Raw genomic sequence first — 11,598 nt, forward strand, 5'->3', positions numbered from 1 at the left:
CGGCGCGCCCTCGGTGCGGTCTCCGCGCTCCGGCTCCGCCTCCGGGGGTGCGCGCTGCGGCCTCTGGCGGCTCTGCTCCTGGGCCCCCAGCCTCGCCGCCGCCGGCCGGCTTTTCCGCTCCAGGGTCGGACCTAGGTGGGGAAGTCCGCACAGCCGAGGCCCTGGCCCTTCCTACTGGTGCCAGGAGGTGGGGGGCATGGGGTCTTCCCCAGCTGGCCTCCGAGAGCCTCACGAAAGACGGGTCCCACAGGTGGGCCGCGCCTCCTCAAGCCCCTCCAGAGTAATAAGGAGAGGCCGGGGGACAGGAAAGAGCCCCCGGCCCCCTACCTGTGGCTCTCTGGGAAAAGGAAGACGCCGTGCGGGGCAGCGCAAACGTGGCGGGGCTGGGACAGGTGCTGCTGTCCCTCCCTCTCGACCCGCCACAGCACCTGGGCGGTTCCGCTAGGGTCCGCCGCCCCACGACACGACGCTGGGCAAGTCCGCAGCCGGTCACCAGGGCACTTGCTCTCACCGTGCCTGTGTGCTCCAGGGCACCCCGCAGGTCCCGCCACCACCTCGGGCACAGCGCCCCCAGGGCCCCCCTGAGACTGGGAGACAAGCGGAGGGCACACAGGTCTGCTGACCTCAGACCCCGAGCCGAGAGCGAAGTGCGTGGCTGTGGATCAAGGACGCTGTCACAGAGCGTCATTACAGCAAATCCTGACTGATAATCGGAGGACTGGAAAGTCACCAAAACCTTGGCGCCTGGGGGCTCAGTCGGTTTAGCGCTGGACTCTCGACTCAGGCTCAGCTCATGATCTCAGGTCATTGAGCTGCACTGACAGTGGGGGGTCTGCTTGGGACTCTCCCTCTGCCCCTGTTCTCAGAACACACAGGCATGCACACATGCTCTCTCGCTCGCTCTCTCTCTAAAAATAAATAAACGAGTAAATAAACTTAAAAGAAAAAAATGATTTTAAAAAACCCACCAAAAATGAAGAGATCGTGAACAGGTAACACATCACGAGAAAACTAGAAAATTAACCATGTAGGCCAACATCCAGGTAGTCAAAGATTCAGGAGAGAGCCGGAAGAGTGGGTGCGCAGCGGAGGGGCTGGGGCTCCGGACTGGAGGGGCTGACGCACGAGGGCGAGAGGAGACAGACCTGCACCAGGGCCGGAGCTGTGCCGTCAGAACACCGGCAGTGGAGCAAGAGCTCAGACAGTTGCAGAGACTGAAAAGCAGGGCACATGCAAAGGACCTGAGGTCTGCACCATCTAGGGCTTCAGGCAGCAACACTATAGGTTAGAGGCAATACAGTGATGCCTTACAAATCCCGAAAGAGAAGGGTTTTCCACTGAGAATCTCCGCTCACTAAAGTACCAAGCAAGTGTGGAGGCAGAGTGAAGACATTTCAACAGCTTTACAGTCGAGGACTCAAACATCTTCTGGACCCTTCTGGAGCAGCTGCTAGATGAGGCAGCCCACCGAAACAAGGGAGCAAACCAGCGAGTGGGGAGTCCAAGGGCCCAGGAACAGGGGTCCTGCAGAGGAGGGGCTGGTGGGGCGCCGCAGTTGAGCAGCCTTGGGGAGCAGCCTCCCCTGGGAACAGAGCTGGCCTGTGGGACTCCGGAGTGGCCACGGGCAGTTGTCCCCGTGCCTGGGCTCTGAGGAGGAGTGAGCTAAGCACAGGCATATCAGCTCTGGGTATGGCCGGGGTCCCAAGGAGAGTGCGCATAGTGTGGACAGGACCCCAGATCCCTGCATCACGATTTGGGAGGCCAGTTCTCAGGTCATGGGTAGCACATGGGGCAGAAAGGGACTGCAGTATGCAGCCACCCTGAGGGGCCCTGCCTGATGTGTCGGGGCATTTGTGGGAGGTATCCAGCATTGGGGGAAAGTTTGGAAAAGGATTAATAACCTGCACATAGGAGATGAAGCGGGGTGCGCCACGGTTAACCCCAGGGAGAGACAAAACGCTGTGTGTGGGGGCACCTGCAGGCCACGGTGCTCAGTGCTCAGTGCACGTGCTACGGGGGTGGACAGGAGACACTGCAAGTGGATTTAGGTAAAAAGCCTGAAACCATATCGTGGGGGAAGGGGAGGGTCGGTGGGGGGAGGGGGTGTCGTGCCCTCGGTCTCTGGGCAGCGACACAACCGGAAAGTGAGGGATCGAGCAGCAGCAGTGCCCGCACGCGTGTTTAAACTGTGGGAGCAGCACGAAAGCTGGAAGGGTGGGTGCAGGGCACCTGTGGCCCCAAGAGCTGGGGCAGGGCTGTCGTTCCAAGTTACATGAGCACATGTGCTAATAAAAGTAGCAGAAATTTTAAAAAATAAAGACTTTAGTAATTAAGAAGAGTGATCTAATAGATGCGGAACGGCGCACACGTCTGACCCACAGGGAACCATGCTCTCACCCAACAAATGGAGTGTGCGCACATCAGCCATGCTTCCGGCCACCAACGCAGATGCGTCAGCACGGGACTCAGACGCGTCACAGGAGGTGACCACAAGGCAACGCAATGCAATTAAAAATTAATAGCAGAGGCACATTGGTGTAGGCTTTCCAAAACACCCTTCCATCGACCGGAGGGAAAAGGAAAATCCGGACTATATGCCAACTCACTGAGAAATGGGCACTGAGGGTCCTGGGCACACTTTTGTCCTGTGTAGATGGAGTTTTAATTGCAGGAAAGTTAGAAAAGAGCCACAGAACAGACGACAAAGCAGGAAACTCTAGAAGCCAGGAAAACAACAGCAACAGAAATCCTACAAATTAAAGGCAGAAGGAGGAAAGAGTAATGAAGAAGCCAAACTGAAAAAAAAAAACAAAACCAGGAGACAATTATCACCAGTTGGCTCTCTGAGAAACCATCAGGACAGAGCGACTTGAGTCCCCACAAGCCCCACGCACGGTCCCCATCACGTCGGCCCATCTTCTCCTGCCCAGTTCCATTGCGCTCCCGTGAACCGGAAGTCCACGCACTTCAGACGCTTTCCTCCTCAGTTCTGGACGTGGCTCTCTTGCTGCTGTGAAGCGCCCCTCCATAGACTGGTTAGTGATGTCACATGTGTCACGGGCATTTTCTTCCAGACCGTCTTAGAAGATGTCTGTGTCTCTGCAGCCTTGAAAAGCGGTGGTCAGATTTGCCAGGATTTCCCCTCATGGATTCTGTGCGTGGCCCCAGGGAGGAATTTCCCCACCGTGAGAATCTGACGATGCTCTCACACAGCGTCCAGACGCGTCCGTGGTTTGGTCCTAACGTCTGAGGAGACGTAAGGAGTCTACCTGACGAACCCCTCAGTGGGCAGCGAGTTACCCCGACACCATTGGTGGGGAAGTCTGTTTCCCCCGTCCTGCAATCCATGCGGAGCGTAGGTCAAATCCGCAGACATACACGGGGGCCCGTTTCCAGACCGCTGGCACTGGATTGTGGACCCCTTGCCCATGTCTGTCTGTCCCAATGCCATACAATTTCCATTGCGGGAGCTCAGAGCAGACGAGCAGTGCCAGCTCTTATGTTTCAAAATCCGTGCCTCATTTCTTTTCCAAGTAAATTTCCAAAAAAATATTTTCAAATATCTTTGCTATGCAGCGATATATGCACATTTCTAAATTCTGGAGAAAGAAGCCACACTGCGCACGTACAGTGCCACTTCCTTCCTTCCCTCACAGGTGCATCTGCCGGGTCATGCCGCTGCCACGTGCGGGGCACGACCCGCTCTAGCTCCAGACGGAAAGGCAGGGTTTGGCACCAAAGCACGCTGCGAACAGACGGGAGGCTGTGCGTGGGAGGTCTCCGTCCCGCTTGTTTGGAAGGTTCCCATGTTTCTCTCCATGCACATTCGTGTGCACATCGAGGGCCTGGGTTGCTTTTTATCCATCTGCCGATGGCTGTCTTGTAAGTGGGGCGGTTGGTCTTGAGTCCATTGACTGGACCAACACTGGTCATTACACCTGCTGCGGGACCTCACGCTTTGTCGTGTCCGCGTCAAGGGTCTCTCTCTGCCATCTCTCATCTACCTTCTCTCCCTCGGTGTCCTCACCACCTGCGTGCATCCTCACCGAAGTCCAAGCTAACGGACATGTCCATCGGAGGGCACAAGAGGGTGTTTCAAATACTCAGCTCTACCTACCGAGGCCGTCCGGACGCTCATGCCCCTGTGGGCTGTTCTTCACAACCGGGCTGAAGTCTTGCTGGGGCAAATCTGTTTTGTCTTATTTTGCCTATCATTTTATTTATTTATTTTTCCCTCTTCTTAAAAGATTACTTTTGCTGGGCATTTAATTTCAGGTTGACGGTTGGTTATGTTCTCCGCCAAGTCAAGCTTCTATGTTGTGAGAATGTCGCTCCTTTCGACTGTCTCTTGGGGCACCTGGGTGACTCAGTTGGTTAAGCGTCCGACTTCAACTCAGGTCATGATCTCATAGTTTGTGGATTCGAGCCCTGCGTAAGGCTCTTTGCTGACAGCTCAGAGCCTGGAGCCTGTCTTCAGATTCTATGTCTCCCTCTCTTTCTGACCCTCCCCTGATCACACACACTCTCTCCCTCTCAAAAATAAATAAAACATTAAAAAAATTTGATCACTCCTGACATCTTATCTCTGCCTCTGGTCCCCTGTAGGGCACTATTGTGGTTCTTGGTATCGACGCCCCTCATTTCTCCTGCTCTAGGTTTGCTGGGCACGGGACTACATTAGACTCCCCGTGGGAGCCAGCCTCCATGGTGGCATCCAGCGATTTGTGCGTCTTGGTGTTCAGGCCCTGTGTCCTCCCTGCCACGTTACGTAGCGGTGACCTTGCATCCACCAGGATGTTGCAGAAATGATGGAGCATGAGCCCAAGGCTGCAGCAAGACACCGCAGCTCTTCCTCACTCTCTCCTGAACCACTCACTCTGGGGGAAGCCAGCCTCGGGACGCGGGAACTCGAGACGCCCCGGGGACAGGGCTGTGTGGTGAGGAGCTGGGACCTCCTGCCCACGGCCGGCGCCAACTCACCAGCCATGCGAGCAAGCCGCTGTGGAAGTCGATTCCCTGGGCCTATTCGACTTTCAGGTGACTATGATTCTGACATCTTGACGGTACCCAGAGCCAAAGCCACCCAGCTAAGCAGTTCCCAAGTTCCTGACATAGAAACTGGGACAAACGTATTTATTGTTGTTTTAAACTGCTGAGTCTTGGGGACACTTGTTACACAGCAGCAGGTGACTAATACATGGGCATAAACATACGTACATTTAGGATAAAATTTTTAAGATTCATGGAAAGTTTGCTTTTTTTAAAGCGGTATCGCACTAAATTGGTTACTTTGGGGGAATGTGGCAGGTTGAAATATTAACTCTTCCCATCAAATAAGGTGGTAAAGCTTGCCATTAGGTAACTTCTGTGTTCTTCAGTCTTGTGCTCGAGGGTTTGTCCCAAGAACAGATTCATTCTTAGGGTCTTCACAGTTTCTGTTGTTAAAGGGAATGCACCTTTTTTTCACTTGCATTTTCTGGTTGGTTATTTTTTGGATGTTGAGAAATGATTCAGTTTTAAGTGGAGACCAGATATCCGCCCTTCCTCTTTTACTGGCGGTCTTCTTCCTTAAGGGGCTTGCGTGCGTTTCCTCGGTAGACAGCGTATAGCTGCAAAGAGCCACGGGCTCATCTTACCGTTTTGGGTATTTCTAGCTCCTTCCGTTTTCCTGACGTCCGCACAGGCCCCGTCCCGGCCCGTCCGCCGTCACGCCGAGGCCCGCGCTCCGCCCGCTGCTCGCCTGGCGACAAACACTCGGGGAGGGCCACTCGACGCTCTTGGTGGCTGTGCTTCCTCGGGCTCTCCCGACCTTACCGGGAAGCAGTCGGGTAGCCGTGTACGAATTATACTTCAATGTTACAACGTTGTTTTGAATTGTTGTATTTGTTTTAAGGAAAGATCCTGGAATTTATTTTTCAGTATCTATTGAGATAATCTGCGGTCGTGCTTCTTTGCTAATGTAGACCCTTTCACTAAATTGATTTCCGAATTCCTTTGTCCTTAGGGCACGGGTTTCTTTGTAGTCACCTTCCCACTCCTGCTGCCTGTGGCCACGGCGTGAAGGACAGGGGCCCTCCGGTGGGGACGGGCGGCTCCACAGGGTGGAGAACATCCTCCACGTGCCTCTCCCGCGTGCCCCTCAGCTGTTCCCGGGGGCACCAAGGGGCGGGCCCCTCACCCAAATGCGCCATCCCCAGGATGCCCCCCGCTGTGGGTGCACCCCCCTCCCCCCGCGCGTGGGCCCCCCGCCTGGGGACGCTGGCTCTGCGACTCCACCTTCGCCAGGTTTATCCTCAGGTTTTTCGTGCTTTTGCCAAACAACTGAATTTCACGGACATCCCTGTCACCAAATCCCTTTCAAATCCCTCTTTTTCCCTAAAATGTTTTAAATTTATTTATTTCGAGAGTGAGAAAGTATGTACACGAACTCGACTGAGCCTGGGGAGGGGCAGAGACAGAGAGAGAGAGAGAGAGAGAGAGAGAGAGAGAGAGAGAGAGAGTCCAAAGCAGACTCCACGCTACAAGTGCAGAACCTGACGTGGGGCTGGAACTCTTGACCTCCTGGCCTGTGAGATCATGACCTGGGCCCCCCCAGACGCCCCTACCGTCCCCTTTCTTTCTGGCCTGTGGAGCGCCCCTCTCTGTGAAAGGCCCTGTGCTCTGAAGACTGGTCTCCAAGCTGGTCGTGATGTCAGGCCTCTGTCCCTCTGGCCTCGCCCCTGGTGCCTGTCAGTGGCTGGGTGTCTGGGCAGGAAGGCCCTGGGGACATCTCCTGTCCATCTCCCTTTTCAGTGTAACCTGCTGACCCCAGTGTCCGGTTCAGACCGGCCCCAGCCCTGCAGGGGCAGCTGGCGGGGCCCCAGGACTCAGGGCAGCCTCGCTCCGTCTCTCCGGACCTTCTGGAACTGCCATCAGGCCCAGGTTGCCCTCGAGTTCCCGCCCGCCCGCTGGCCCCTTTCCCGCTGGCAGGTCCCACAGGGCGAGGAGCGGCTGCCTGTGTTCGCCCTGCTCCACCCCATGACCTTCTCCCGTTTCTTCTTAACTTGCTAGGTTTCCTTCTTCTGCTGGTAAGTGACACATAAGCGTTATCATTTTAAGGTGCACAGTTCAGTGTCGTGAAGCACATTCAGCCCACCACCACCGTCGTCTCCAGAACCTTCTCATTTTCCCAAACCAGAACTCTGTCCTCATTAACCGCTCGCTCCCCACCCCCTGCCCAGCCCCATCCTACCTCCCGTCTCCGGGAGTCTGACCACTCGAGGGTCCGCACATATGGGGATCAGAACAGTGTTTGCCCTCCCATCTGGCTTACTTAATTCAGCACAGCATCTCGATGGTTCGTCTGTGCCGTAACTTTGTCTGGATAGCGTCCCGGTGTGCGCACACCCCGCGGGCGCCGTGGATGGGCCCCAGGCCACTTCCACCTTGCAGCGAGTGTCGACCACGCCGCTGCAAACATGGGTGTGCACGTGTCTGCTTGAGTCTCTGCTTTTCAGTTCTTTCAGAACCGTGCCCAGACGCAGGCTTGCTGGGTTCTGTGGCAATTCTACACCTCGCCTTGGGGGGACTCCACCTGGCTTCCCACGGCGCTGCCCCACGTTCTGCTCCCACCAGCACGCACAGGGCTCCCATTTCTCCATATCGCACAGTGCCTCTCTTGTCGTTTTCTTCTGATGGTAGCTCTCCTGATGGGTGAGAAGCGGTGTGTGCTGTGGTTTCCTCTGCGCTGCCGGCCCCGGGGCTCATGCTACTGAGCACTTCCTATACACATGGTGACCACTGGCATGACTTTGGAGAAATGCCCAAGCCCTTTGCCCATTTTTGGTTTAGGTTGTTTTTCTGTTTAGAGTTTTAGGGGCTCATTATACATTCTGGACATTTATCCCTCATCAGATGTGTGGTTTGCAAATGTTTCCTCTCGTTCCACAGGTTGACTTTTCGGTGTCCTTTGATGATCAGAAGGTTTTAATTTTGATGAAGCCTAATTTAGCTACCTTAACTTCAATTGCTGGAGCTGTTGGGTGTCATCCAAGAAATCACTGCCAAGTCCAGTGTCGTGAAGCTTTCTTGTTTTCTCCTCGAGTTTTGTGGTTTTATGTGTTTGATCCATTTTGAGCTAAGTTTTGTGTGCGGCATCAGGTGAGAGTCTGGGTTCATTCTTTCACTTGTGCAAACCCAGGGTTCCCGGGGCCACAGGAGGGCAAGGCTGGCCCCTGCTCCATTCCACTGAGTGTCCTTGCGCGTCGTCAGCCATCTCTGCCTTTGCTCGCGGTGTGCATGTTGCCTCCCTCGGTTTTCCACATGTGGTCACCTGTCACTGCCGTTTCTTTCATGGCTCCTGGACTTTGAGGCAGGTTAGAAAGGCCACCCCACGCACCCGGTGTTGGATGAGGCACGGCTACCACTGCCCGTTTTCTGGAGCACGACACCATCGCCACGTGTGGCTCCCTGTCAGTCCACCTTCCCCCCTGGCTTGAAGTAGATCTTCACCCTACACTCAGTGTCTGCGGGCATTTGGGTCAATTTCCAGACTTTCTATTCAGTTCTGATAATCATGCATCACACGCCGGGACTCCATTGCTTTGATAACTGATGCTTTGTGAGACAAACTCACGTCTGCTGGGGCTGACCCTACTCTTGCTGACTTTTCTACTTGACCAGTTTGATGTATGGAAAAAGAAAAGACAAACATTTAGCATTTTTAAATTTCTTTTTTTAGTAATCTCTACGCTCAATGTGGGGCCTCGAACTCATGACCCCAAGATGAAGAGCTGCATGCTCCACTGACTGAGCCAGCCAGGTGCCCGGAACATGTACCAGGCTTATTGCTGCAGATGCGGAGTTGTGCAGTGTCTAAGGAGGCCCATCAGTGCCGGCGCTCCTGCTGTCAAGTTGCACGGTGATGTTTCAGGGTGCTTCAAAGCTCCTCCCAAATAGGCCTGCACATTTCCTGTTCAGTGTGCTCCTTCCCCACTCGCTCATCTCCTAGAGTCCGCTGATGCTGAGAAGTGTGGGCCTCTCTGCTCCCCCACACTGAGCAGGCACCACATGTGGCCCCTGTGGTGGCGTCACCTTGGCCACGTTACGTCCCTCTAGTTTGGCTGCAGGGCTAATTCTTCTGGGTCGGCGCAGGGCACCATGAGGATGGGGACACAGCTACTCCTGTGACTCTTCTGGCCCGCCCCCCACCCCCTGGCTGCCCTACTCTCCTTTGTGACAGAGGTCTTCAGTGTCTGGTGCCCTCGGCCATTAGCTCACATTTCACGGGGTGCAGAGTTCATAGATCAGCAGCGTGCGCAGACTGGGATTCAGGGGCTGGGGCAGCGCCCTGTTTCTGCTGCCTCCCAACTCGCAGCCCAGAGTGGACCCTCTTTCTCTCCCCAAGCTGTGATCTCCAGCCACATGTGAGTCCCAGTGGCCAGCCCTCCCATCGGTTCTGTTTGGTGTGACTGTTAGGCAGCAGGCGTGTGTAAGCTGGCCCAGCCCTCAGGGAGAGGCTGGGTATTGGCAGGTCTCCTTAGACCTTGGCCCCAGCCTGAGGTCACTGGCCTCTTGTGAGTTCGGGTCATCACCACGTGGGCCGACGGGGACAGCGGTGAAGCCTGCAGGCGAAGGCAGCTCTGGGGGCTCGGGGTGGGATGAGGTGGGATGAGAGGGATGCTGAGGCTGACTGACGTCGGCCACACTGGAGGCTCCCGGGAGGCCTAGCATGGGAAGTTCTGGAGGAAGCACACTCCACACTGAGGAAGGACACCAGGCAGGACATGGAGACAGAGAACAGCACAGGGAAACCCTCCAGACCTCAGGGAGCAGCTGACATTGCCCAAGGGCTGAAGCAGAGGAGGGGAGCAACAGGATGACACGGGGGCACTGCCCCCAGACCAGGAACCTGGGGGTCTGCAGAGCTGGGTCTGTGTCCTCTCCCGGCCTCTGCCCAACACCCTCTCCCTGGCCACCTCCCGCTGGACCTTTCCTTCCCGCTCCCCTCCTGTTCCCTCGGCCTCTGCCCGCCCACCTCTCTGAACCTCAAACTCTGCCTAAGCACTGCCAGTGTGCCCCCCTGGCCCCATCACCTACTCAGGACCCAGGCTCCCGAGTCCCGCCCTCCTTGTGACAGGTCAGCCCCACGTGGGGGGGGGGGTTCTGCCTGTGTGGCCCCCCCAGGACCTCACAGGCACTGGAGTGGGGGCCGTGGCAGCAGCTCCGGGAGCCCGCTTTTTTTCTGCCAATGCCTCTTCAAGTAAACTTCTGAGCGTAGCAAGCGTGCGTGCACACGGGCCTAAGTGCCAGCCTGCCAGGCTGCTGCTCGCCACCCTCACCCATGGCCAGCACTGCGTGTGCCCGTTGCTCACACCTGGGGTGCACCCTGCTGGCCCCGAGCCCTCCGCACAGGGAAACACACGATACCTCCCAGGCCTGGCCTCTCTGCTCCTGGAGCACCCCCTGGGGCCCTGCTGACTGCCTGCCTGTCCAGGGTGCCGATGCTGGGGGGCTGAGGCAGGCCCCTCTGAGGCACAGAAACAGACAACATACTTGGTGGCGGCCACCCAGCAGACACTGTGTGTCTCCCATCAGGTGCCAGCTGGGCCTCCCTGAGGCCTGAGAGGCCTCTCGTACCGCACGCCCCGACCAGCCCGCCTGCAAAGCCAGTTCTGGGGTCCAGCTTACCCAGTCCTGAGTCTGCAGGACCTGCGGCCCTCCGCTGCAGGCGCAGGGCTGGCCCCAAGCTGTGGGTGGGCTCTCCGGGGACAGCGGCAGCCCCGGCTTCTTCTCCAGTGAGGCATCAGCCAAATGCTTCAGGCTGTCCATGTCCACCCCTCAGCCTGCTTGTCTGCACCTCCCGGGCTCTGGGAAAGGTCCCCACGGCTCCCTGGGCCCCTCAAGCAGATGGAAGCGGTTTCAGGCTCTGCTGGGCTCACCTTCCCACTACCAGCCAGGTGGTGTTGGGCAGGCCTCAGGACAGTGGGTGACCTGGTCCCCCAGCTCCTTCTGCCATTCCCCTCCCCCCCCCCGGCCCCCACAGGGTCACCCCTGGCGAGAGGAGCTGCAGCACCCTGCCTGCCCCTCTCCTGGCGCCCAGGTTTCCCACCTTGGCTCTAGCGCGGTGACTGGGGCAGTCATGTGCCCCAGCCAACCGCTGAGGACCTAGAGAAAGCCCGAAAGGATCGCAGAATGAAGGGCCCCCAGCTCTCCCTGCCACCCTCCTCCCACCTGCTGTGACCTCACCTCGACGCTGCCAGGACCACACCCCAAGGCTGGTGGTGAACCCTAGGACACTACCCCTCTCCCCTCCAGGGGCTCTGCAGGCAAGGAGTGGGCTGAGCAGGGTCAGGGCAGGGTCTGGAGGGCACAGGATAGAAGATCTGGAGAACGGGACCATTAGTGAGGCAGCAATCATTGGTGGAGGAGCAGAGTAGGTGGGAGGATACCGAGGTGGGGGAGGGGCTGGGTTCCCGGGTACACCGGAGGTAGGGAGTGGGCAGGGGTGGAGTAGGATGGGTGTAGGGAGGCAGGGAGGGGTGCGGTACAACGCGCGGAGGGAGGCGGGAGGGGTGGGGTACATTGGGTGCAGGGAGGCACGGAGGGCTGTGGCACGCT

At 57.1% G+C, this 11,598-nt stretch overlaps 1 protein-coding gene across 4 annotated transcripts in view; it reads right to left on the reverse strand.

The window, feature by feature from the left end:
• Positions 1 to 11,563, reverse strand: part of TEX22 (testis expressed 22) — a 14,801-nt gene extending 3,238 nt beyond the window's left edge. For 3 of the 4 annotated variants that reach the window (XM_029953086.1, XM_029953084.1, XM_029953087.1), the window contains exons 1-2: positions 11,090 to 11,563; positions 10,669 to 10,870 (exon numbers count right to left, since the gene is read on the reverse strand). In XM_029953086.1, coding sequence (XP_029808946.1) covers positions 10,669 to 10,809 — 141 coding nt within the window. In that variant the 5' untranslated portion in view covers positions 10,810 to 10,870; positions 11,090 to 11,563. Of the gene's footprint in view, positions 1 to 10,668; positions 10,879 to 11,089 lie in introns of all 4 variants that reach the window. The other variant, XM_029953085.1, reaches the window with a different exon arrangement.
• Positions 11,564 to 11,598: the final 35 nt, after the last annotated feature.

This window comes from Suricata suricatta, chromosome 9 (genome assembly GCF_006229205.1).
Source record: "Suricata suricatta isolate VVHF042 chromosome 9, meerkat_22Aug2017_6uvM2_HiC, whole genome shotgun sequence".
Classification (NCBI taxonomy): domain Eukaryota; kingdom Metazoa; phylum Chordata; class Mammalia; order Carnivora; family Herpestidae; genus Suricata; species Suricata suricatta.